General features: G+C 43.3%; 1 protein-coding gene across 2 annotated transcripts in view; it reads left to right on the top strand.

Annotated features, from left to right (window-relative positions):
- The window catches only part of pkd1a (polycystic kidney disease 1a), a 63,748-nt gene that overhangs the window by 29,472 nt on the left and 7,443 nt on the right, over positions 1-26,833 (top strand). For both annotated transcript variants that reach the window (XM_034596845.1, XM_034596852.1), the window contains exons 17-48: positions 714-889; positions 1,636-1,766; positions 3,175-5,798; positions 6,705-6,902; positions 7,002-7,301; positions 7,443-7,888; positions 8,816-8,966; positions 10,128-10,280; positions 11,064-11,204; positions 12,692-13,013; positions 13,237-13,453; positions 14,379-14,538; positions 14,632-14,784; positions 14,945-15,089; positions 16,836-17,171; positions 17,329-17,417; positions 17,586-17,901; positions 18,329-18,497; positions 19,372-19,636; positions 19,719-19,914; positions 20,357-20,527; positions 20,657-20,800; positions 20,898-21,108; positions 21,206-21,332; positions 21,445-21,555; positions 21,794-21,843; positions 22,590-22,804; positions 23,450-23,528; positions 23,632-23,747; positions 25,038-25,240; positions 26,372-26,566; positions 26,694-26,833. In XM_034596845.1, coding sequence (XP_034452736.1) covers positions 714-889; positions 1,636-1,766; positions 3,175-5,798; positions 6,705-6,902; positions 7,002-7,301; positions 7,443-7,888; positions 8,816-8,966; positions 10,128-10,280; positions 11,064-11,204; positions 12,692-13,013; positions 13,237-13,453; positions 14,379-14,538; positions 14,632-14,784; positions 14,945-15,089; positions 16,836-17,171; positions 17,329-17,417; positions 17,586-17,901; positions 18,329-18,497; positions 19,372-19,636; positions 19,719-19,914; positions 20,357-20,527; positions 20,657-20,800; positions 20,898-21,108; positions 21,206-21,332; positions 21,445-21,555; positions 21,794-21,843; positions 22,590-22,804; positions 23,450-23,528; positions 23,632-23,747; positions 25,038-25,240; positions 26,372-26,566; positions 26,694-26,833 — 8,450 coding nt within the window. The remainder of the gene's footprint in view (positions 1-713; positions 890-1,635; positions 1,767-3,174; positions 5,799-6,704; positions 6,903-7,001; positions 7,302-7,442; positions 7,889-8,815; positions 8,967-10,127; positions 10,281-11,063; positions 11,205-12,691; positions 13,014-13,236; positions 13,454-14,378; positions 14,539-14,631; positions 14,785-14,944; positions 15,090-16,835; positions 17,172-17,328; positions 17,418-17,585; positions 17,902-18,328; positions 18,498-19,371; positions 19,637-19,718; positions 19,915-20,356; positions 20,528-20,656; positions 20,801-20,897; positions 21,109-21,205; positions 21,333-21,444; positions 21,556-21,793; positions 21,844-22,589; positions 22,805-23,449; positions 23,529-23,631; positions 23,748-25,037; positions 25,241-26,371; positions 26,567-26,693) is intronic.

Raw genomic sequence — 26,833 nt, 5'->3', positions numbered from 1 at the left:
AGTGACCTGCAGTAATTAAGCTACAGCAAGAAAAGACCATCTGCAGGACTCAGTCCACAGAACCCTGAAGCCACTGCTGCTGCATAAAGAGCTGTTCACCTGTTTATCAAGCGTTTGGTGAAGTTTGACTCAGTACGCAGAACCCCCGAACTGGAGAACCGGTTGTTGTTGTCTTGAACACGCTGTTGTCCTGATCGAGGTCACTTGCATCAATCCCTGTATTATTATAAAATAATAGGCCTGGTCGCGTGTCACTCAAAGTGCAGTCAGCCAATCAGAGGAGGGGCTCAAGAGGCAGGCGAAAACAGCCTGTTCTGCCTGCAGCTCCAGAGAGAGGCAGAAGAGAGGACATGGAAATACACGTTGCAGCAGTTTTTCCGACTTTAAACCACTGATGTATCATCTTAGGGCCAATATCTCAAATTACATCCCATAAAGGTGTAAAATATGGGCCCTTTAAGCAGCTGTTTTTCTGGCCAACAGTCACAATGCCAAAGAGACTCAACCAGCAAATATTTACTTTTAAGGAAGTCAGAACCAGTTTAATTATAAAATGTATAAAAAATGATTGAAACACTTAAAGTACTGATTAGTCTAATTTACCGCTCACAACACACGTGAGTGAGTGAAACTACATTACGATTGCTGACCCAGTGTTGTCACATTAATGGTTGACTTAGTGCCACCGTCTTACTGGTAACCTCTTTGTCCAGGTGACGGCCATGAATCATGTCAGCACCCTCACGGAGCACTTCAACGTGACAGTGGACCGCCTGCAGCCCATGGCCGGCCTCTCTGTGAAGGGCGTTCCAGATGTGGTCCCACAGGGCTCCACTCAGACTCTCACCACTTCTGTGCTCGTGGACATGTCTGTGGCCGCCACCTTCCGGTACGTGCAGAGGGGGATAGATGGACAGAGTCATAGATGGACAGACAAATAGATGCTGTCTTTGGTGTTTGTTTTTTTTATATTAAAAACTGCCTGTTTTCTCTCTGTCTATTCTTCTTTTCTTGTTTTTGAGGCAGTCACGGTACATCTGTTTGTATTTGGCAGCTAGTTTCTTCTCCTCTATCTGTCCCTCTCTCCCTCTTTCTCTTTTCTCTGTTTTTGCCTTCCTGTGCACCATAATAGCAAGGCAGCGTTCATACCATGCAGAGCCTTGGATTTATAACTGTGTGGTTAGCGCAGATTGCTGACAAGAATTTTCCCTTCTGCTCGGCTGTTTCCCCCGTACTTTTTTCCCCCTTTTCTTCCACTCTTTCTCTTTTTCTCTTTTCCCGACCTCCCTCTTTCACATTCCCACCCTCCCAACTGTGGTGCACTCTTTCACTTAGTTTCCCTCCACTCTCACCATTCTTGGTCCAGAGAGGCTTCCTGAGTTTTGAGTTTCCACTTCTCTTCTTCCAAACCCTCTATTGCCTTGTCAGAGAAGATTCCCACTTTCCAGCAGCGTGTGTGTGTGTGTGTGTGTGTGTGTGTGTGTGTGTGTGTGTGTGTGTGTGTGTGTGTGTGTGTGTGTGTGTGTGTGTGTGTGTGTGTGGCACGGTGGGTGGAAATGGTTGTTATTGCTCTTCATCTAAGCTTCTCTGAAGCTCCTCTTTTAATGGTTTTACGTTGTCTCTGTTGTGTTGCAGCTGGTTCTTTGGTGACGGGGGATACAAGGAGTTTGAATACAAGCCTCCCTATGCCCCGGCCCTCCTCTGCCCAGACTCTCCCAATCAGGTCCTCCTAAGCAACAATGTCACCTATATCTACTCTCAGCCAGGTAACCCCTCACTCATCTTCCATTTTATTAACTTAACTAGAAGTGTACTCTGAGAGCGCAAACCTCAGCCAAGGCTAATGCCATGTCAAAGCCGCATTTCCCATTAAGTATCTAGACTGTTCCAGCCAGCCTTATTCTAATTTGTTCTGCCACAGTTTCATAATTATTCAAAAACAAACTTCTCAAAGTAACATACGAGATCTTTAATTTTGTGTTTTTCTCCATAGCTGTTTGTTGTGTGCTCACACTATCCATATATTTGTTAGCGTCCACGCAGATAGTCAGACCTCATAGTTTTGCAAGTGCCATGCAATTAGTTTTTCCCGCACTAGACTCTGTGCTTGTCACTTGGAATCCACCCATTTATTTAGATCTGCAAAACAAAATGTATTAGTTCTTTCCTGACCCATACCGTTAAGTAGTTTTTGCGTAATCCTGTTAACTAAAAGACAGACAAACAAAACAAAAGCATAACCTCCTTAGCGGAGGTAAAAATGAAAAATGGAGGAGCAGTTTGTAAGTTTAAATATAAGTTTGAAGGTGCTACACGGATCTTCTCATTTTCATTGATTTTAGCGCCTCTGCGGTAGTGTTTCCACTGTCACCTGTCGTAAAAACCTTGGTCCAGACAGCATGCGCATTTGCTTTGGAAGGAGTGAAAAAAAGACACAAATGTAGCGAGTTCAGGCCACACACCAAAAAAATACTGCAACACCGCAGCTCTCTTTAGATTGTTTTTACTGTAATGATACAAAATGAAACAGGGACTGCATCAGTTTACATTCTCTTCTCAGACAACTGGCTCTCACTGCTCCGAATGCAAACTGACAGAGAGATTCCTGGGCGCATGTTCCAAAGAGCGACAAGTGGGGGTTTAGAGTTCAAAATACTCAACATGTTCATATACAAATACAGATACATAAAATATGAATCCATTTGTCAATAAAGACAATCTCCTAAAAATATTAGAACTGATTTAACCTAACCATTTGAGTATTAAATACATTTATACAGGTACGAGAAATCCATACTTCCCCACTCCTATTATTTTGGGCAAATGGAACATCCCACTTGAGACAATACCAAGTCACTCAGTGTATAGGGGCTTAAAGTTGGCTGTTTGCAGGATGCATAGCAATGAGGTAATGTATTGTAATTCTCATTCTGATCTCATCCAACTTGTTTGTAAGAGACCTGGAGATGGCGAGGAACAGACTCGGGAGTTCTGGTCTGTACGGGTTAGCCTAAAGCCCAGCGCATAGCCTGACTCGCTTCCCCCCCGCTTCTGTTTCCTCTCCCTCCATGTGATGTTGTGTGTCATAAAGAGGCTGCAATATTAAAACAAGATTATATAGCTAATTTTACCACTTTTGTCTTGCTCTCCAATTTTTCCCCTCTCTCTGTACAGGAATTTACTCTGCGCTGGTGTCAGTATCCAATCGTTATGACAACATCAGTCGGAGCATCAACATGAGTGTCTACAGCATCCTCACACGTGTTGATATACAAACAGAGCCACCGCTCCTCCTCGCTGGCAAATCAGCTGAATTTGAAGCTCACCCTCTGCCCTCACCCTATGGAATTCAATACGACTGGCAGTTTGGAGATGGTTCAGTGCCATTACAAGGTCGCCGCGTGGTGCAGACCTTTGCACAGAGTGGCAACTTTAATGTGTGTGTATCGGTAAACAACACCATCAGTTCTATGGAGGCTTGTGCTGAGATGTTTGTATATGAGGAGATCGAAGATCTAAGAGCGGAAAGCTCATCTCCAACAGAGCTTCACAGCCCTACTGCTGTGAGGGCCCGCCTTGCTTCAGGTAATAACATCACATGGACATTCTCCATGGGTGATGGAGCTATCTACTCTACATCTGAACCTCATGTGACACACAACTACAACAAAGATGGCAACTACACAGTAAACGTGACCGCCTTGAACGCTGTGAGCTGTGGTTGGACGATCCTACAAGTGCAGGTGTTTGTCTTCCAAGTGATAAGGATGGAGCCGTCTGGGTGTGTCCAAGAGCAGACTCCAGTCAAATTTCAAGCCTGGGTTTCCGGTAATGAATCGGCTCATCTATATGAATGGTGCTTCGGGGATGGAAGCCCCAACGAGACACACCAAGGCAACCCCAGAGTGTCACACACCTACTGGAAAAGCGGAAACTACCACCTCTCGCTGCTTCTTTCCAGCGGGGTCAACAGGGCCACCAAGGCCAACTTCTTCAACTTGGTGTGTGTGCAGCCAGCTTTGACCCACATAAGCCTTCCCATTGAGAAATCCCTCTATGCTGTTGGCGAAGACATTCTGTTCAAGGTCAAAGCTGAGCCAGGGTTTAACTACTTTTATCAGTGGGACTTTGGTAGAGAGGAGGACACTGTGCCCAACCATGATTCTGGGAATGTTTTGAAGATGTATGAAAACCCAGGTCGGTACATGGTGACAGTCACTGTCTCCAATAACATCTCCAGCAGTAATACCAGTGTTGTGATTGAGGTTCTGATGCCTGTAGGACCAATTGTTATTCAGCACAATGGCACCAAATACAACAACTTTACACTTAAAGCACCGTATGCTTTCACAACTTCCTCCCAGGCCTCCAATGTCAATTACACCTGGAACTTTGGGGACGGGAATCTGTTTGCAGGTCAGAATACCCTCCACACCTACAATATCTCAGGAAACTACAATATCACACTGACAGCAGCCAACACAGTTAGCAGGAATCACACTACTCTGCCTGTTGCTGTGTTGGCACCAATCCGTGGGTTGACTGTCAATGCCAGCTTGGTTAACGTCCCTCTGAATGCCTCGGTTCACTTTGAGGCCCAAATGGAGAGGGGAGATGGCGTCCGGTTCTCTTGGATCGTTTGTGACCGTTGCACCTCAATACCGGGGATCCACACCATGTACTACACCTTCCGCTCTGTTGGAACTTTCAACATCATTGTGATGGCTGAAAATGACGTTGGAACGACACAAGCGAGCATCTTCCTGTTTGTACAATGTGAGCTGGAGGGACTGCAGATTTTAGCAGAGGAGGAGATTGGAGGAAGTGGAGGCACAAAAGGGAACAGCTGCTGCTTTGCTACGAACCGCCTTCTCCACCTTCAAGCTGGACTAAAGGAAGGAACCAACATGACATTTACTTGGAACATCATCAGAGAACTAGACCCAGCCAGCTCAAGCTTCAACATAACCGGAAAGAACGTGGAGGTGAATTTCTCTAAACCAGGTCCATGTGAAATCTTCCTTCGGGCCACCAACCTCCTGGGCCAGCTTACCATCAACAGAACCATCCACTTCCTGGAACCAGCAAAAGGCCTGTACCTGCAGATCAGCAACAATCCAGTTGCGGTCAATTCGCCAACTAACTTGACAGTCTCGACCATGGAGGGCTCAGACTTGCAGTACCGCTGGTCTGTGAATGGGGATACTCTGATATGGAACAAGTCCTGGAAGACCCACACCTTCAGCAGTCCTGGCCAGAAAGTAGTTACTGTGGAGGTCTTCAATAACGTTAGCTCAGAGGTTGTTTTAGAAACTGTCAGTGTCCAGGAAATCATTTCTGGACTAACATTCACAGCTACCAACATAACAGACCAAAATTACATAGCAACAGGCGCTAATGTCTCACTCCAGGGAGAGGTCCTGGCAGGAACCAATGTGACATGGACATGGCTGATAGACGGAAGAACAGACACAGGAAGGAGAACCTCCCTGGTTTTCCAGGAGCCAAAGATGGCCTTCATTACTCTAAATGCCACCAATGATATCAGTGGGCAATTTGTCTCCAGGGAGTTCTTTGCTCAGGACAAAATTCAGGGGTTGGAGCTGAGGGCAAGTAAGAAGATTGCAGGAGTCGGCGAGAAGGTGGAGTTCACCATTTCTATGGCAGCGGGGTCAGACGTTCACCTGATCCTCAGCATCAGTGGAGATGCCACTGTTATCACTCAACCCAACCAAACCTATGTCCACGTGTTCAGTAGAGTGGATACCTACATGGTGAATCTCACTGCTCACAACCAGGTAAAGTCAAGGACATACATGACATACATTAGAAGATAATATATTATCAATGCTTTGGCTGTTCACTTTTCACTAAAATGATAAAAGATAGAAGATAGACTCGTAGACATAACATTAAGAACAGCCAAGGCTGTTAAATAAAATTAACTCATTAGCCTTATATAGATTTGTTGCCATATACGAAAAGTATAACATGTACAGTTCATGATAGAATTTACCAATGAACCAATTCATTTCTTCTTTCTCTGCATATACGTTTATACATAAGGTTTATTAATCACTGCCTCACATGTGGGCACCTTTACACATTAATGCTGACAATCTAATGACACACAGACAGTAGCGTCATGGTATCTTGGTATGTGTGATTCTTCAAAGAAAGACCTTGACATTGGAAGAGCATGTTTAAAACTAGGATAGCACTCGCCAGAACTCTTACCTCTGCCAAGGCCAAAAAGTTCCATCAAGCTGCACCAAATTTTACTAGAGCCATAGATTTTTCCCTGGGAAATTGGTGAAAACGTCAAGAAAAAACTTCACAATGTTAAGCATCAAACTTTTATGGCTACTTTACTGATCCATACCACATTTTATTCCGAGTCTCTTGGTAACCCGTTCAATAGTTTGTTAAATAGTCAACAGACAAACAAATATACAAATGCAGATTAAAAAATAACCACCTCAGCAGACGTAATTATAGTAGATATATGCCTGAATCATATAATTGAGCATATTGTTGTTTGTTTTCAACTAAAGTATATCAGAATAATTAGAATTATGGTCCAACAAAAATCCACATGAATCTAACCACCAGTACATTTCTCTTCTTTTGAATTAACTGAATATATGAATATAAGATAAAGATAATTAAGCCAAACTAATAAAAAAGGCAATGTGACATTCCAGGTGAGCTCCAAGAGGCGGCACCTCCAGGTGGAGGTGATGGAGCCTGTGCGTGGACTGTCCATCTTGGGAAGCTGCACAGCAATTCCTGTCGGTGTGAAGAGACTGTTTGTGGCAAACATCCTGACAGGCAAACCCGTTAGCTTCCTGTGGACTTTTGATCTACACCACCTGCACAGGATTTCACATATGGGAAAAGAGGTCAGCTCACTCAAATAATAAAGCCTTTATGGTTATGATTTACACCACATAAAAAAGCAAAACAGATGTAATGTATCTCAATGAATCCCCCAACTGCAGGTGTCATACATGCCAGAGGAGGCAGGTTTACTGACCATCTTCCTTAAGGCTATCAACGCCCTGCATCACCAGAACATCACCAAGCACATCCTAGTGCAGAACCTGCTGACGGCTGCCTCCCTGTACGCAGCACCTCAGGACACGTTCATCCATAAAACAATAACCCTGATGGCTTCTATCACTCCCAGGTCAACTCCTGTGGAGTGTTTGTGGGACTTTGGGGACGGTTCAAGTCCAGTTCACACCAACACCACAACTGTGGGTTATGAGTACAAACACCCGGGACACTATATGGTCAAAGTATGTCCCTTTTGAATTCCATAATTCAATGTAGATCATTTCTCTGTTGGTTGATCCTTAAAACATGAGAACATGTATTCAACAGATGCGGTTTGTGAAAGCTTAATTGTAATTTCACCAGCTTGTTTTTCTCTGTGTCAGGTGAACTGCAGTAACCTGGTGAGCTGGGTGTTGGCCCAGGTGGAGGTAAACATCAGTGTGTTAGAGTGTGAGGAACCAGAGGTGCAGGTGGTCCAAGCCCCCCGCTTGGCCATCTGGCGCTCCCAGCCCACTTTGGTGGAGGCCAGTGTCGATCTGAAAGGCTGTGTGCGCTACGGAGCTCAGTACCTCTGGCAGATATACTCCAGGCCCTCCTGTGAAAATGGCAAAGATGACCAGATGTCCTCTGGAGCAGTGACTCGGCCCTCTCAGCCTTTGCCTGTTCCAGTCATTCGCCTGCCATTGGAGGTGGATGTGCGGCGGCTGCAGCTGTCATTACCCAAGATGGCTCTGGTGACAGGAAACTACAGCTTGGTGTTTTCTCTGTCATATGAAGGCGTGCCGCTGAGGAAGGCTGCCTGTCTGCAGCTGAGTGTCATGGCTGCCAGGTCAGTAGAAAAACAATTTCTTCCATGTAAAGCTGTCGATTACTTGTTCACACCTCTCTTTATTTTGGTTCTAAATAAGCAATAAATCTGTTAGTTTGATGCCATATATAATCAAAGCAATAATCCACCAAAAATCTTTTTTAGATTCTTTAGTCACTTTTAATTAATTCTAGTACAATGGCTTCTAATGGTAATCTACTTTCACAATAAGACTATGTTGATTTATAGAATAATACGTTTTCGCCATGCACACAACTGTACACATCTGCATTTGTAGACAAGATGACAGAGAAGCCAAAGAACCATGTCGACTAACAATGTTTTTGGGGTCTGGCACTAAACGTTAGCACATTCACTGCAATCTCAACTACAAGCTAACAAGCAAACTCAGCAAGCAAGTGGCAGGTATTGATGTTTGAGCATAATGTGTCAAAACACATTTTTTTGGCTCACTTGCAGCTAAACATCGATCAACATGGGTGAACCTGGCCTCTAAGGATAAACTAGCGGGTTGGATAACTTCACTTAAACAGCCCCACGTCCAGTAAGATCAAATGACCTAGCAAACAGGCAAAAGTTATGAGTTTCTTGTCCAATAAACACAACACCAGGGAGGTACCTTTGGCCTCTTGTAGCTCTAATCAATAGTGAAATATGCTCCGATTTTCACTCTTGTTTGGTTTCTTACTGAGTGAGCTACAGTTGGTGCTAGCTCCAGCTCTGGTTGTTGGTGTGTGATGTAAAGCAGGTCGTAAGGTTCCAGCACGGAACACCACAGTGACATAAAGCAGTTCCAGGTGTCCAGGGGGCGCTGTGGCCATTCTCCCTATTATAAGTTTGTGTACCATTAAAAGGATTTGAAGATGCCATTTTAAGGTATAAAAACTACTTAGTGTTGCTTTAATTGGATCGTGTTTCCTTTCTCAGGCTGATGCCCATCATAGAAGGTGGCACTTACAGGGTGTGGTCGAGGACGCAGGACCTGCAGCTCAGTGCGGAGCAGTCCTACGACCCCAACTTGGACCCAGATAGCCAGTCACTCCTCCACTACCACTGGGAGTGTCAAAGTACCTCAAAGGTAAGAACAGGCATAACATGAAAGATGTCCTCTGCTCTTCTGCTTTGGCTCTCGTGACTAGACGGGATGGTTTCTTTCTCTGTCTCTTTCAACATTTGACTTGAGTCTAATCGAAATAAGAGAGTGCTGAATTGTCAAACTCAACTCTCAAACTCTTTAATGGTGAATTTATGTAACGTGATTTATAGCGCAGACTTCATTCTGCAAAGAAGATTGTGGAAAAGTTGTGTAATGGTCATCTGGTTCTGAGTTCTGTAACCGCCTACAGAGAGGCCTGGCAGCATTGATGTGACAAGGAGAACTCTGATCAGTTTGTGAGTGTGCCTCTTTAATGCTGAGGGTATAGGACTTGGTTTTAGGCTAATGGTTAGAATTAGGTTTAGGCGTAGGGAAAGTGTTAGGCTTTCAGAGGCACTGAAAGGACGCTTATGTAACGGTTTACTGATAAACTCAGCATTCCACAGCTTGTGCTTTGCTCCCTACCCTGACAATTATAGACTTTCACATAAACAACAGACACACATTACACACATACACACACGTATGTTGTGAAAGATCACCTTAGGGAACTTTACATCCACATACATTCAGTATGTGGAGATTCACAAAAACCCTGAACATAACCACTGCTTGCTTGATTGTAATCTGACTCCAAACCTTAACCCTTATTTTATTCGACCCATACATTAACCTTATCCCAATTGACAAAACTATATACAAGAGGACAAGCTGTCCCTACTGTTTTTAAGTCTGAATATTGTCCCAAAAGTTATCATATGACAGAAACACACTCACACAAAGCTGCTGTAAAAATAGAGTGGATAGTGATAGAGCTTTGTCCTCGCACCATTTTTGCGAAATTTCACTGCATTTTTAAGAACAGGCCTCATCGCCACATTGTTGTCCAAATAACTGTGGAGCGGTGACTCATTCACTTGCACATTGTGCATGTTGCCGCAAGCAAAACACAACTAATGACCATTACATGTTGTGCATTAAGAAATGTTTTTCCTTGTCTATTTAATGTTGCTGTAACAGTGAAGTTTTATCAATGTCACATACTAAGTTTCATAGTAAGTCTCATTAAAGTAAGTCTCATTATATCTAATTTCCCAGTTTGAAAATGATCTGCTTTAGTGGTGGTCCTATCTCTGCTTGCAGGGTCCAGAGCACTGCTCCACTTTGAACTTCGGCTTGGGCTCCAGCGGCCCAGTGCTGGGGATCTCTGGCTTTGAGCTGGAGGCAGGCGTCGAATACACTTTCAAAATGACTATCAGCAAAGACGGCATGCCACCAGAGTCCACCACGCAGACTGTAAGTGCACACAATCTATTATCTGCTCACGATAATTGATGCATATTTTAAGTCTGTGGTTTCCAATTTGGGGATGTAATAATAATAATTATTAAATATTAATATTATGTCAATAAAAAGAATAAACAAAATATTTGTTTTTGGATTGATCTGCAGTCTAAGTTTGTGGTGAAGGTTATTGGGGAGCTCATATGTCATACTAGCTGGGGTCAACTTCTGTACTAATAATGTGACTCACACCAATCGGGAGCAAAATCTTACCAGTCTGGAAAAACAGGTTCATGGTGGAACAGAGGTTGTGTTTCTCATTAGTTTGATGCTCTTACCATTACTTAAATTTATCAATGCCACTGTGAGCAAATATTATATTAATACTGAAATTATTAGATATTTTCATTATCTGTTTAGTCTTTCAGAAGATTCACCTGAGTTCAGTGCCTGTCTGAAAGCAGCTCTGTGAAGACATTTCAGTTGAATTGTTGAAGTTCATCACAGACCATGGCAGACTTTACAGTTTCTCGTTTTACTCATGTCATTTGCACTCACTTATCTATTTATTCACGAAATATTTGTCTTGACATCTCTGGTCAATTGATCAGCAATGCATGTTACTGAAATGTGTTAGTGAAGCTGCTTCCGAAACAGATTAAATAGGAAGTGGCATTTAGACGGTGAAAAAAATAGATAAGGTAAACAAGAGCGGAAGCAAATGTGGTGTAAATAACCTGGCATGACACAGTGGAGGGACTGTTTCCCATGCTATTGTCTCATGTCGTGTGACAGGTGTTCGTCCAGAGTGGTCACATCCCCATGGTGTATCTGGAGTGTGTGTCCTGTAAGGCCCAGTCCTTCTACGAGGTCAGCCAGAACTCGTACGTCTACCTCAGAGGGACCTGCACCAACTGCCAGGGCTTTCACCGTGGGGTAAACAAACACACACACACACACACACACACACACACACACACACACACACTCATAATGAGGTCACTGCTTCACAGTAGTGACAGTGAAATCAACATTTCCAGACCCTCTCTTTCCTTCTCCACCTCATCTCCTCCTCCCTGCCTTTATTCACTCTTTCACTGGGATCTGTAAAGCCGGCAGTGTGTGGGTGTGAGAATGAGGTCATTGTACAAGCAGAGGGGAATGTATGTTATGTCCTTACCAACACAGAAAAAAACACTTGTTGAGTCACTGGGCCTCAAATTGCAAATACCAGTTGACTGTGCTCAGCTGTTCTCTATCTTACTCACTTTTTAAATCATTTCGCTGTAGTTTTCCAGACTACACAGGGATAGTTTTTCATTTACATTCTGTAAATCTGACCACATGCACTGTGGCTCTCACATGTGGAAACAAAGAACAGCATCAACTGGAAAGAGGTTCAGTCTACATCAAACATTTCAGTTCATTAAGTCAGTTGAACGGAAATGCTTTTATAGTAGGGCTGCACAATATTTTGAAAATGTATCGTCATCGTTTCTCTCTCTCTCTCTGTCTCTCTCTCTCTCTCTCTCTCTCTCTCTCTCTCTCTCTCTCTCTCTCTCTCTCTCTCCCCAACCCGCTACAGTTTAAAAATGGATTTGTCTGTTGCCACAATATCAACACTGATCATCATATAATTATCACTTCTTTTGTTAATGAGTTAAATCTTTCTTCAGAGCAGCGCATTCGTCATCCGCTTGCTCGCTCTTTTCCTCTCTCGCTCTTTCCATCTCACACACACACACACACACACACACACACACACACACACACACACACACACACACACACACACACACTCACAGTGTGATCAGACACATGTATAAACCAAGTCTGGGTAAAAACAACACACTTTATCAATTTAGTAAATGTATGTAGAGCTGGAGGAGATGGCGACGCGGTTGAGCGTATATATATATATATATATATATAAATATCCAGGAGACACAGTTTAGCCAATCTGTGAGACTTTAAGTTACAATATGGACCATCAAGTGGACATAACAATTCAGAATCAAGTAATCCACTAGTTTCTCAACATTATTCAAACATATGTCTGACCCCCGTGCCGTGCCATAGGTGTCAATGTCAGCGTGAATGATAATTGCTCTGGGATGGTGACCTCTCCAGGGTGTGAGCTCCAGCTGCACCAACCCCTACAATTCTCAAAGGATATGCAATATATGGATGGATAATTGTAAAAGTTAGTCATATGTGACATCTAAGTTTTGTTGCTTGATATTAAGGATTAAATGTCATCATGTCAACATTGTCAACATTGAACAACATCAAAACTTTTTAAACATGAAGTTGTCCTTACCTTTGATATTTTTTTAAGTTGTCTACCTACTCTATGTTTCTGAGTAAATGACCAAGTGTAGTTTGCTGTTTGTAAATTCTCCTCATCTGTCTCTGTGTCTCAGCGTTGGAGTGCCATGACTCTACAGAATGAGACTCTGGTCCTGGACTCCTCCTCCACCACCACTGGAAGTGACGGCATGAATCTGGTGCTGCGGCAGGGCGTCTTGTGCCACATAGACTCCTACATCTTCACCCTGCACGTGACAGACGGCAGTCTGGACGGCGAGGGCGTAGCCTCCATAACGCTACATCGCAACATGCCCCCGATTGGTGGAGAGTGTCATCTGAGAGGTGGAGGGGAAGCAGGAGTTGAGTACGGGGATGGAGATGGTGAAGGCTGGAAGCTGCACACGCTGCTGGACAGGGTTCACTTCAGCTGCTCAGGTAAGAAATGTACTCAAAGTATAAAAGTAAAAAGTTCCCTTCTGAAGGCCATTTCTACTGGCTGTATCTGTGCAAAGCAAAATGAGACTCATGCCACATTATTATAGTTTGAAATAGTAAGTAAAGCACTTATACAGATAAATCTACTAAAGTACAGTAACAAAGCACTTTTACCAATCACCAATTACCATCTTTTCCTCTTTTCTCAATTTTTTGCATCCAGGTTACACTGATCTGGGCGACTCGGAGTCTCCGTTGCTCTACAGTCTGCTGGTGACGCGCTGCAGAGAAGAATACTGCGAGGACTTCTGTGTGTACAAAGGCAGCAGTGCAGAGCACTCGGCCTTCCTGCCTCCAGGCTTCAGCTCAGCTCGACAACGTGTTGCGGTGTCCATCACAGTGGAGGACCATCAAGGAGCTGCCATCACTGCACTCAACAAGTAACAACATTTTACTTTTCTGTTCTTGAGAGGAGTGCAGCCAATTACTGCAAATAAGATTCAGACGTTCATCTTCTTTGTGTTCACCTCCGGAGCTTCTGCAGCCCTCTTAAGTCTGCACATTAGTGAAGTTGTGCCAAGGTTTTTGCTGATTTCTCCCTTTCCTGCAGAAAATAGATGAGAGAAAAGCCAAAGAGTTGACTTACACTTCAGACAGTTTCAAAAGAATTGAACCTCTCCGTTGCCAAATTATGATGCGAGAGTGATAATGTGTGAAAATCTGGATAATATTATATGTCCCTAAAGTTCGATCCTGGTCAGGATTCTGTTCATGTTTCTCAGAAAAAGTGTTTTAAAGCTGTAAGTAAATCTGGTCGCCCTTTAATTTAAATTTTTTTCCTTATTTCCCTTGAAATAGCTTTAGGGTTGTTAAGATTGTCTTATTCCACACTGACAGTATCACAAACAATATATATCATGTTTTTAACTTCCACCAGCTCTTCATTGAATCTATAGTATTTAACTAATAATTACAGAAATCTGTCTGTCTGTGGCTCGCATATCTTGAGAACCATTTACCTTATCGGCTTCACATTGGCATGTGTATTGTTAAGGGCAGAAGGAAGCGCAGTGTTGAGTTTGGTGCGATTTTGACAAGTGACATATGGATAAACTTTGAATAAACAGTTGACCAGCGTTCTGTAGCAGCGGCGGCCGGGACTCATCAGGATAAGGGACATTGTTGATCACGCCAACAGTACATTCACGCCAACGGCTGCACTCAAGGAACGTCTTAAAGTCTATTAAGGGATTTATTTAATCCGAGTTTAAACAAAACTCTCCTTGCAGTGACATCTGTCCACAACTATATTGTTAAGTTGTAAACAGAATATTAAATAAGAGTTTGTTTTGTGTTTGTGCCCAGGTCCATTGAAGTATGGCTGCCAAATCCTCCCTCTGGGTACAGCAGTCTTCCTCACTGGCTGTCTCACCTGACAGACACCAAACTTAAAAAGTTGCTGGAGCAGGGAGACTCCCAGAGGGTCAGAGAGTTATCACTGGCCCTTATCACAGTCCTGAATGAGGTAGGAGAGGTCACACAGTAATCAATGAGTACATCCACACTAGTAAATAGTATATTAAACACACTTATACCTGTATATACTTTCTCCTTTCAGTATGAGCGGCTTAGACAATCAGCACGGGTGTCCCGAGACGAGCGCGGCTACAGAGTCGGAGTTCGCAGCAACATCACCAGAGCCCTGACAGCTCTGGATCTGAACACTGTCAACGACATCCAGCAGACCTCTGCTGCACTGGCACAGTGCACGGTGAGTAAGATGAGAGGGAGGGGGAGGTGGGAAGGAAAGGCTAGAGGGCACGAATAGAAAGAAAGAAAAATAGGGAATTGGAAAGGCAATGAATAAAGTGAGAAAAGATGGAAACGGAGAAGAAAGCAATCAAATGATCTGTTCCGCACGTGTTTTCCAGGCGGTGAGCCGCGAGTTCATCTGTGAGGAGTGTCAGAACAGCACTCTGAACAAGCTGGAGTCCATGCTGGAGATTTTACAGACTGACACCAAGCAGGGCACCGTCACTCCCACTGAGATAGCTGACAACATCCTGCACATCATGGGTAAGAATGAGAGTTTGCTGTCATCACATGAGTGTTTTCATCTTTCAGGACAATGTGGATGAACAAACTGTTACACACATCGGGGGCTGTCAACTAGTCATTTATTCATGTTCGTCTATTGCAAAGTAGAGGACAGCACCCTCTCACTGCGGTTGTTTACCCAGATCATACATCTGGTCTTTAAGAGGAGACAATACGAAACAGAGAAACAGAAGTCAGCCAGAATCTTTTGGGCGATTTCACACCTACCTTGTTTGTTCCAGAACTTTTCAGTTAAATCTGCACCAATAGAAGAGGTTGCCCCAGACCACGGTCCAGGCAACAGATCAAAATGTAGTCTGACAGCGGGTGGTCTTAGTGTGGATCAAACTGAACCATGGTTCGGATCATTAGCAGCGTGAAAAGCTTTTTTTGGATAGTTCAGACTTTCAGACCAATTGCAGGAAAGTTGAGACAACATAAAGCAATAGAAGAAGAAAAAGAAGCGTCTCACAGGATTGTCTTTGCTTCTGATGCAGTAATGTTTGGTGGATTTGAAGTAGTTTTGAGTACTGTGCCTGAAGTTGGTGATCCCGGTATTAACACAATTATGATATTACAGTGGCAACGGGAAAAACTGGTCCATTCAAACTGAATGTCTACTACCCACTGAACAGTACATCATCAACAGAGGCATGCCAATCAATCCAATCAATGTATAGGTATAGGTAGACGCATACATACGTGCATGTAAACCTGCTCTCTCCTCCTCTCCACTACTGTGTATGTGTGTGTGCTGCTGTCGCGCGGACAACACACACTTTGTGCACGCGCAGCTCGCCGTGGTGTTATAAATGACTCAAGTAAAAATATGAAAGTACAGGCTCTCAGTATAAAAATAAAAAGTTTCTACCGGCTGTATCTGAGACACATGCCAAATTAATGTAGTCTGAAGACTAACTTACAATTGTGTGGGAGGAAATATGTCCATTGTTTCCCGTGGGTGATTCTCCCTATCGTGTCTGTGCTATGTATTTTGTGCATGATGTGCACTGATAGATACACAACAAGGAATAGTCTTTTCTGTGTTGTTTTCATTTAGGTTGAAATCTATCTTGATGTTGGGAAGGTGCTGAAAGTATAGTCACAAAGTATTTGTACCTAGTTACTTCCCACCTCTGAAAATAATATACCTCAAACCATAATTATGTAAATGGCTGAAGGTAATATTTATTTTGAAAGACCTTTTTTCATGTATGTACTTCAATTTACAATGATATTTTTTTTTTATTTGCCTTTGAAACCTGTACAAAGTATCGGCATCTGTATGGTATCGACCTTGTGGAAAGAGTGTCAGACTTAAGGATTAAGTAGAGCTGCGTGAATCTACTATAAAACTACCTCTCTTGCTTATAGTGTTGCTGTATATAATTATACAGGTTCAAGTTTAGTCAAGATCCCACAAAGGTCTTTGTGTTCTGTATTTCTGTATTTTTCTATTTTTTGGTTTAAAATGATACATTAATTTCCACCACACACAAACCTTATCTGAGTAGCACAGATATTGGATGGATACACATTGAGGGAAACCGTGAACATCTTCAGATTTATCAGGGATTGGATCACACTATTTCTTGAAAAGACCTATAACCACCCACCAACACTCGATTTATATGAGAAAACCAACTGCAGTGATAGAAATGTCACTGCTTATTAACCTCATCTTTTCCTCCTATGTTATTAATCTCATATCCTCCCCCCCTTCAGGTGATCTGATCCATCAGGTCAGCCAATCAGCCTCCCAATCTTACTTCCAGCCCGCCTACGTGGATTCCCCCTCACCCGCGTCCACCTCCTCCCTTTCCTCTTCGGGTGAGGAGCATGGCGGCACCCTGTTGGACCCCTCACCCTCTTCATCGGAGCCACATCCCCTGCGAGTGGCTGCGAAGGCTTACAGTCTCTCCTCAGTGCTCATGATGATCCTCTTGCATGGCCGGGTGCTCAACGAGGAGCCGCTGGTGCTGAGGGGGGCTGAGATCGCTGCAACAGGAAAACTGGCAGACCCCCAGAGTCTGCTCTGCTACCATGGCAACAACAGTCCAGGTGAGCATGTGTACCTAGTGAGTGACTCATAAGTTAATGAACGCTACGTTTTTGTAGGTGAATGTTAATAACTTCATAATCTGTAGAAAATAGACATTAAAAGGACTGTGAATAGATGTGTTTTTTATCTTCTTCTGTTCCTCCCTCTATTTTCCAGAGTGCCAGCGCTTCTCCATCCCACGAGCTTTTAACAACAGTCTCGGCAGAGCTGCTGCAGGAAACAGCATCATGCAGCTGCTCTTTCAGGTAACATCAGAAACATGACAGAAACCACTCGATCAAGTACAAAGTTCTCCTTTAGAACTTTGTCTATCGATCTCATTGTCTCATCATCAAACACTGAATGAAATAACTTTTACCTTCCTGTGTTTTCCCTCTCATTTTTTTTATCTCTCTCCTTCTTTTTCTCCCTAGGTGGAATCCAACCCCTTCCCCTTCAATTACGTGGCTAACTACACTGTCTCCACTGAGGTGGCCTCCATGGAGTTTCGCACTGAAAACGGCACACAGATCCCAATCTCAGGACTGGACGACAGTCTCGCCATCACTGTTGCCATCAACAATGGCAGTAGTGCTGAAGTGGGCGTGGATGGTTCCGGTAGCGGCGGGCTGCCCGCAGCTGGAGCCGTTAACATCAGCCACTGTGACTCCGTCGTGGTCAGGGTCAGCGCGGGCAACACGAACAGACAGGCGGGGCTGTTTGTGCAGCTCAACTTCACTTCTCTGGAGGGTGAGCTCTGACGCTCACAGTGCACACAGTGGGGGTGGACACACTACAGGAACATGTGAACAATATAATATCCAATCTAATACTTCAGACATATTGATCGCTTAAGCAAACAGTGTTGAGTTATTGAAGCTGTAATTTAGTAGCAGTGTTATGTTGGAGCCTGGTGCTTTATAATCTAATGTCATTTTATCGTGATATATATACTTGTGAATTCTTCAGTATTCAATTGGAGCATGAGAATGTTTAACGAGCTTGCCAATATTAACTATTATATTGACAATAGATTCATGAAATACTATCTATGGAGGCTTTACCATAATGGGTATAAAGAGGTTAAATGTTACATTAAACCCACAATTGTATAACTGTTTTTCTTGTTACTGTTTTATGCTGTGTTCTTTACTGAATTCTTGTTTTCTTCCTCCAGATGCCTCAGAGATGGTCGAGGATGAAGAGGAGCCATTCATCACAGCTTACCTTAATTCCCATGAAGGGCCGAGCGAGTTCAACTGCACAGACCGAAGACGTATCTCGCTCAGTATGACCAGGGGCCAAGATCTGGACCACAAGAAATACACCTTCTTCCTATCACCAGAGTAAGTGCCCTAGTTCATTCACTGCATTTTAACATGATGTGTACTGAACACGCACTAAGTAAGTTTAGAATATGGAACTCAGTGCAGGTCTATTATGGCGTTTATGACCACACCTGAACATATGATAGTGCTCAGAACAGTATCTGCAAGCACACAACCTTACTCGCAAGCCAGCATTTCTGCTCCGCGTGCACAACTGTGGTTCCACGAGCAGGGGGCTGAGACCAGTGCGAACTCGCCCATTGCAAGGCGCCTCTCCCCTCCTTCAGTTGGTTAGTTTGAACACTCCAGTCCCCAGCATAGGTCTGATCTACTTAACCCCCTCCCCTTCATTTTTTACAGCAATTGCAAACTTTGTGGATCATATATACCACTGCTGTCGACACAAAAGCTTATGTCACATGTGTTCTAGGCACTATTTATTTGTGTTGAGGGCATTATAGAATTAACTGGCTCAACGTACCTCTTTTTTTCCAATGATGACATTTCTCCGAGATAGTCTTGATGACTAAGCTGCCTATAAGGGGGTTGGAAAATCACAGATATGCTGGGGACTAGAGTGTTCAAAGTGACCAATGGAGGGAGCGGAGCATCAGCCACTGCCCCCTCAAAGTTCAACATGACGAATGACGAGCACGTAGGGAAGGGCGAGTCCGTGCTCCTCTCAGCACCGTGCTCATGAAACCACAGTTGCACACGGAGCAGAAATGCTCGTTCTCAAGTACGCCTTTCAGTTTGTGAATAGTGTTCTGTGCACTCCTGTCATATTCAATTTTCACACTAATTAAATGACATAGTCGACAGTCTGTCCTTAAAGCTGGAGGCCTGTTTATTTTGGATATAGTTTGCGTCACGTTTTTCCTGTGTTACACAGGTTCTATGACACAACACTGGACTACTTCATCAACGTGAGTACGCCCTGCAGCCCCGGCTCTCGGTCTGTGGGTGTTCGCCTGGAGGTTGGGGTGTTTGCCTCCCTGTGTCAGTACTTCAGTGAGAGTGACAAGCAGTGGCGCACTGATGGCATGGTGCCCCTGGCAGAGACTAACGCCAGCAGAGCTTTTTGCCGCACAAGGCACCTCACCTCCTTCGCTGCAGGCCTGTTTGTACCACCAAACGCAGTCAGCTTTACGATGCCAGTCAGTATCACACGAAATTACACTCGCTCTTTGTGCACATTCGCCATTAAACACACACTTAAACCATTTCCTCCTTCCTCAGGAGCGCTCTGGTGCACCGAGCCTGGTCGTGCTGTTGGTGTGTGTGTTGGGTTTGCTCAGCTATGTTGTGGCAGCAGCCATCTTGCACAAGTTGGACCAGCTGGATCTGCGCCGGGCGGGTGTGGTTCCGCTCTGCGGCCGAGACGGTCTCTTCAAGTACGAGGTTCAGGTGAAGACTGGCTGGAGTCGAGGGGCAGGTGAGCCAGGGTCACTATTACACAGCTGTCAGGATGATTACAGATTTATATGTATTTGATTGTATATATGGCTCCTATATGTAGTTTCAACAAACAATTATTTTCATCATTGATTAATATGCTGATAATTAAAGTTTTGTGGCAATCCATAAAGTAGTTTTTGTGTAATCCTGCTAATAACGAAAACATAAACTCTTTGGCAGAGGTCAAATCAATTAAAAATTACCCAAAGAGTTTATTACTTATCCAAATAGTTACTGATTAATGCCCTGTTCATATTTTAGAAAAATCTATTTATTTAAAAAAATAACAAACATGACAAACTAGAGAAAAGAGTCTGCAAATAAATGACTCAACTTTTTCAGAAGCAAATTAATTAAGAATTAAAACAAATCAAATGTTAATAAAGGTTGATCTAGCAGGTTTCTATCTGTTTTCCCAGGCACCACGGCCCACGTAGGAATCAGTTTGTACGGGCGGGAGAGCCGCAGTGGACACCGCCATCTCGACAGCAGGGGAGCCTTCTCACGCAACACTCTTGATATCTTCCACCTCGCCACAGACACCAGCCTGGGCAGTGTGTGGAAAATACGAATCTGGCACGACAACAAGGGTACACGCACACATGCACACATGCACACACGCACACACACACACACAGAAAGAATAGACCTCTGTAATCACAACATGTTTAACCAGCTGATATTTGACTAAAAATCATTGTTTCATGACCTTTCCTCAGGTCTGTCCCCAGCGTGGATGCTACAGTACGTCCTGGTGAAAGACCTGCAGACAGGAAGCAGCTACTACTTCCTGGTTGAGGAGTGGCTGTCGGTCGACAACGAGAGAACCGATGGGCGTGTAGAGATTGAGGTGGAGGCATCAGGTAAGAAATTACAATTTTTATTTGATGAAGGTTTTTTTTCTAAAAACGTACTTGGTGTGCAAAGACTTTACCCTTGTGTTCCTTCACTTTCTTTCAGAGGAGGCTGTGCTCCGCCATGTGCCCCGTCTCATGTGGTGTGAGCTGCAGAGGGCGCTGTGTGAGAGCCACCTGTGGCTGTCGCTGTGGGAGAGGCCTCTCCGCAGCCCCTTCACCCGCCTGCAAAGAGCCACTTGCTGCACTGTGCTACTGCAGCTGTTTCTGCTGGCCAACACACTGTGGTACAGCATCGTGGTTGACAAGAGATACAGGTACAAGAATGTGTGCTGTTGGTGTTTTTGTCTTTGTCAATTACCACTTTACAACTGCTGATCTGTTCCAATATTTGAATGCTGTCCTGTGCTGCAGCCGGTGGGCCGTGTCGCAGCTGTCTTCGTTGAATGGAGAGACTGTGGCAGCCGGAGTGGTGACCTGTCTGATTGTCTACCCGCTCTACTTGCTCATATTCACGCTCTTCAGAATGAGCCGCAGCAAGGTAACACTGATCTGCCGAAGAACAAAACCAACATTATCAAGGTTTCACTGCTTCACAGAGGCCAGAAGCTAAATCATGTCTCTTTGTGTGTGTGTGTGTGTGTGAATGTTAGTGTGTGTCTGTGGAGCAGGTACCACCACAAATGGACCAGGAGTCTGTGGAGATCGATGACTTCCTGGAGAACTCTATGGCTGGAAGCTCCTTCCTCTTCTTTAATGGCGAGGTAATGTCTGAGGGGAGAAGTCTGGGATTTAAAATTGAACAGAGCCTGATGCTATTATAGTTACATTTCTTGATATATATTTTAGTTTATTATGGTAATATGAAATTAATCCTGTGGTTCTGGTCTGGCGGTTCGTTCAGTTCATGCAGTTGAGCAAGAATATAATTATATTTTTCCCCTTTCGTCTCTCTCTCTCTCTCTCTCTCTCTCTCTCTCTCTCTCTCTCTCTCTCTCTCAGACCAACTCAGAAGAAACCAATGTCGATTTGCCCACACCGTCAACCAAAAGGTGAGCTGCTCTGTTGCCATGGCATTTGATTTAAATAACGTGTGATTTAATGGAATACAAATATCAAGTCGATTTTTACAGCTGTCGGACTAAGCTAGGGCCAGAGAGAATAGAAAAATAAAGATCATTAAAAATAGAAAAAGTTTGCTCTGAAAGAGACTTGGATGCGAAGAGAGACGGATGGACAGACAGATGGATGGACGGACAGATGGACGTACGGACGTCTGTCTGTCACTGATTTATTATAACTCCTCTGTGCATTGTTCTATCAGCCTCAAACCTCATTCACACATTTCTTTCACATTGGCATTTCTTTTGTTTGTCTGGTCATGATACACGTGTCCCGATTTTTGTGAAGATCGGTAAAAGCTAACTGAGGGGCTTTTCCTTAGATGGCGCTGTTGAGCCATTTTGCCACCCCCATTTCAAATTACTCCAGAATACAAATACTTTTTAGGGTTTTGTATTTCCTGCAAACTTTGGTGAGAATTTGAGCATTTCTAGGCCCTGGAAAAGTCCCAAAAGGGAAATACAAATCCTTCGAAATACAATAGGGCCTCCCACCGGAGGTGCTCGGGCCCTAATAAACCCCAAAGCCTTATTTGTCCCAGCAGCACTGAGTCTACTGTTATTAAAACCTCATTATTGTTCTATATCTAATGAAACAACAGAGATAAATGTTATTATTAATGTCGACTATTTGCTTGAGACTCTAAATAATGCTCATCTCTCACTGTGTGTTTCAGTGTGGACAGTTGGACCATGGCAGAGGAGGATACGGAGGACAGGGATTGGCCGGAGCTGTTGAGTGACGTGTCTGTGGTGGGAGGGGCGGGGCACGGAGCAGGACTGCCCAGGCTGAAGAGGGGTCAGGGGAGCAGGCACTTGGGTGTCGACATGACCTTTAACCCGGACGATGAGGAGGGGACTGAGCAACGCAACAAATATTTCACCTCTTCAGGTAAACACAGTAAGACGCCTTTAAAACAGTTGTTCAGATCAGGTGAATAAACTTTGCTCGTACTAGATACCAGATACTTTTAATGCCTCCACGCCCGCGACAGCCAGTGACCAGAGGAATAATGTTTTCAGGTGGTCGGTTTACTCGTCTTTATGTGGACTTTAACACTACTTAAAAAACGCCTTGAAGGAAATTCTTCAAAATAAGTACAAACATTCACAGACTCAGATGAACTGATAAGAATTTGGTCTTTAAAGGTCGAGATCACCGTGACCTTACAAAATATGTTTTGGTCTTGGTAATCCAACAGCTCCGAAACACCTTGAGGGAATTTCTTCAAGTTTCATACAAGTGTTGACTTGAACTCAAAGATGAACTAAATGGATTTTGGTGGTTGAAAGTCAAAGGTCAAGCTCACTGTGACTTCACAAAACTCTTTTACCTCATGAACGTGTTGACTGAAGAACTTCAGAGAATCCTTTCAAACTTGGCACAAATCTTCCAATTAGTCAAGGTTACAAAACATGTTTCAGCCTCTAAGACATGATATCATAGTTCATATGTCAGTTTGTTTAATTCTTATTTCTCTGTGTCCAGTGGACGTAATGAGGTCCAAACTGAACACATGCTGCTTTTCTCTCACAGATGAGGATCTGATCAAACACATCCTGGCAGATGGACAGAACTTCTTTCCTCAGGCCGATGAAAGTGAGATGGCCGACCTGTAAGTGTGATCTCTGAAAAAGACACAAGAGATGCAAAGAATTACCAGCAATAACCCTAACCCTAACCCTGAACAAGATTAATTGTGTTTTTCTGGGTGTCAGGTCGAGCATTTTCGGAGACAAGACTGAAGTGATCCTCCTCCAGAAGCTCAATGAGCCTCTTCCTCTAGAATCTGTCAGAAGGGACCCACCGAAAACTGCTTTCACCGCAAATACAGGTGTGTGTGTGTGTGTGTGTGTGTGTGTGTGTGTGTGTGTGTGTGTGTGTGTGTGTGTGTGTGTGTGTGTGTGTGTGTGTGTGTGTGTGTGTGTGTGTGTGTAAAGAAGAAATACATGTATCAAGCAACTGACATCTTAGTTAATGCAGTCTCATCTAACATTTAAGACTCACAAGATCAGTATGTATGCTCAGCAAAATCAGCCAATCAGACACGGTATTTACCTAATATGCCATAATGTTAAACCTTTCTTTTAAATCATATTATTCTCAGGGACGTTATCTTGAAAAAAACATCTGTAATTTAAATTCTTTACTTAATAGTGAATTTATCCAGGAGCAATTTAAATGTGAACCTGACTACAATATGATATATTTATAATCAAAAATAAATAATGCATAATGAATAGGAAATAGGCTGAAAGGGAAAGAAAAACAACAAACTGAAGCAGGAATAAAATTCAGTCAGCCAGCTAAGTGAAAACAATAAAGGTAAGTAACAGGGTTTTCTATGGGGTCTTAAACAGTCTTAAAGAGTCTAAAATTCAATTATCTTGGCCTTAAAAAGTCTTAAATACGTTACAATATTAGGGAATTAGCTCTTCAATATGTTTAGTTGCGTCTAAATTGTGTTACCCTTCATTAAACACTACTTCCATAGCATTTAAAATGTTGTTTCTCTTTTTTAAAGAGAAATGTTTTAGTGGCATGCATAGTTTTTTATTCCACTTAAAAGTCCCAAACACAAGATACCTCTGGTTCTTCCTTCAGTGTTACAGCATTTGTTAAGTTTGACAAACAACTTCCAGTCATGTTTGCAACAAAGACCAGAAACAATGGGTTTTTATTTTCATCTTTCACCAAAGTTTAGCAGTTTGACGAATACTGGCTCTCGGCTGTATTGTTTTAGATAGAGTTGGTTCTTGTCTCAGCAGAAAATAAAGCTTATCTGAAAATGCCAGGGAATTGTATTTCCTCGTTATGTTAGAGTTCCTGCTACTTTTGTACACTGTTGTTTTATCAAGTAAAATAAAACCGCTAGTGTTTTTTTGCTAATTGCAAAAAAATGTGCTGCCAATGACCTGAAATCTGAAGTATCATCACAACACTACAGTCGTAAAAATCTTTGTTCCAAACTAAACTCAAACGTTCATCTGAAAGTTATTTTTTTCGTAGATGAGTTATCTGCAGACTCTGATTTGCTGTTTTGGTCAGATTTCGTTTCTTTTGGCCTGGATTTACCTTTAATTTGTTGCTTCCCACATCCCCTGGACTTCTCTCCCTTCTCTAGTTATGACAGACGTGTGTCGTCCCAGGCGGTTCCCTCCCTGGTGTGGGCGTGCCACCCTGTGGGGCAGCTGGGCGGTGATCGCTCTGGCCAATAGCGTCTCGATCTGGGCGGGCCGCGGGTTCAGTCAAAATGTGGCCATGATGTGGCTCATCTCCTGTTTTGCCAGTTTCCTGTGCTCGTGTCTGCTGTTGGAGCCAATCAAGGTAGACACACACACACTCACATTTATATTCTGTAATCCTCTTTTAACACAAAAATCCTCACTGTTTTCTGCATTTACATGATGTTGTATGATTAGTTTATTCATATAAAAAAATGTATCAAGTCACTACAGTATGTATAATATGTTATATGTAACAATTCGTCATTAAAAAGTCTCAAAACAACAAGACATATGTTATATATCTACTTGTATTATTAAATTATCCAAAACATTTTCAACAATGTTCAAACTCAGTGAAACACACAATTATATTCAAAATGACGGGATGTTTCATTTCAACCTTTAATTGCATCATATCTGCTTTACCTGTGGCTTTGTCTGGTCGTCTCTGCTCTAACTTCTGGGGCAAACAGCGTGAACACAGGAAAAACACATTTCTAGCCAGTTAGTAAGTCGGCTGTTTATTTCTTCCACTGTTTGTATTGGTCACTTTTAATGGATCAGAATTATTTGTTGCAATTTGCTTTGTAACGTGAATAAAACTTTGATACGTTACCGCATCGGTTAACGTGATCTGCATCAGGTAGATTTTCAATGGCAATAGTGGTGAAGACAACTTCCACGATCCCACGCTGCTTCATGACATCATCAAAGTAGGTTTTTGTTATTGTTTCATTTGAGAGACCCCTAGTGTCCGAAGTTACATATTGTAGAGGTGGTGGAGCCCAAAAACTGAAACGCTGCAACATGCATACAAACGTAATAGGATGTTATGTTTACAGCTTGTTGTGCTGCCCCTAAGTCACCAAAAGAAATCAAGTGAGGCAGGTTTTAGAGAAAATATAATCCGACACTTTTGTCCCCTTGAAACACGTGAGAGGGATTTAAAACACGTTGACTTCAGGCGAATAACTGGGCTGGGTTTTTCTTTCTTCCTGGAAAGCTGTGATTTCATACACTTACTGCACACACCCAAATTTCTTTTCGTTGAATTCCCATCAGGGTGGGGTCACGTTGACACATTGTATCTCAGTTTTCCTATTTTCATTTAAACTGATCAATATAAATCACATAATCCATGTTGAGCTGAGTAAATTGAACAACCTCTCAAGCTTTGATATAGATTTCCAAATCTCACTGCTCGGTTGCTGCTGTGCTCTCTGTCGCACAGGTCTTGTGTGAGGCAGCTTATTTTGCAGTGTTTGTGCGGCGCCTGCGTCCGGAGGACCAGGATGTGCTGGTGGAGTTCCCCCGTGTGGAGAGAGTGGTCCAGCGGGTCCCCAGGGTGAGACCACCGCAGGGCTTCGCTCTGTCCCAAGCTCGGCACCAGGCCCGCAAGGTCCACATGCTGCACACCATGCTGAAGGTGAGTCAGTAGATAATGTAAAATGGGTTAAAGAGATGATGTTTTTATTCATATAATATCTGGTAGAATAAATATTTAAATCTCTATGTCTTGATTCATCACTAAATGTTTGGTTTCTCATTTTCAGAATTTCCTGGTTTATATGTTTTTCCTGTTGGTGGTTTTACTCCTCAACTACTCTGACTCTGCCAAAGACGCACACGGCCTCCGACTGCGCAATCAACTGCAGCAAGTGCTACACACACCTGAGTATCACAACATCAGCAG

The sequence above is a fragment of the Hippoglossus hippoglossus genome, chromosome 1, assembly GCF_009819705.1.
Source record: "Hippoglossus hippoglossus isolate fHipHip1 chromosome 1, fHipHip1.pri, whole genome shotgun sequence".
Taxonomy (NCBI): Eukaryota; Metazoa; Chordata; class Actinopteri; order Pleuronectiformes; family Pleuronectidae; genus Hippoglossus; species Hippoglossus hippoglossus.
This window is presented reverse-complemented; position numbering and strand designations above follow the sequence as displayed.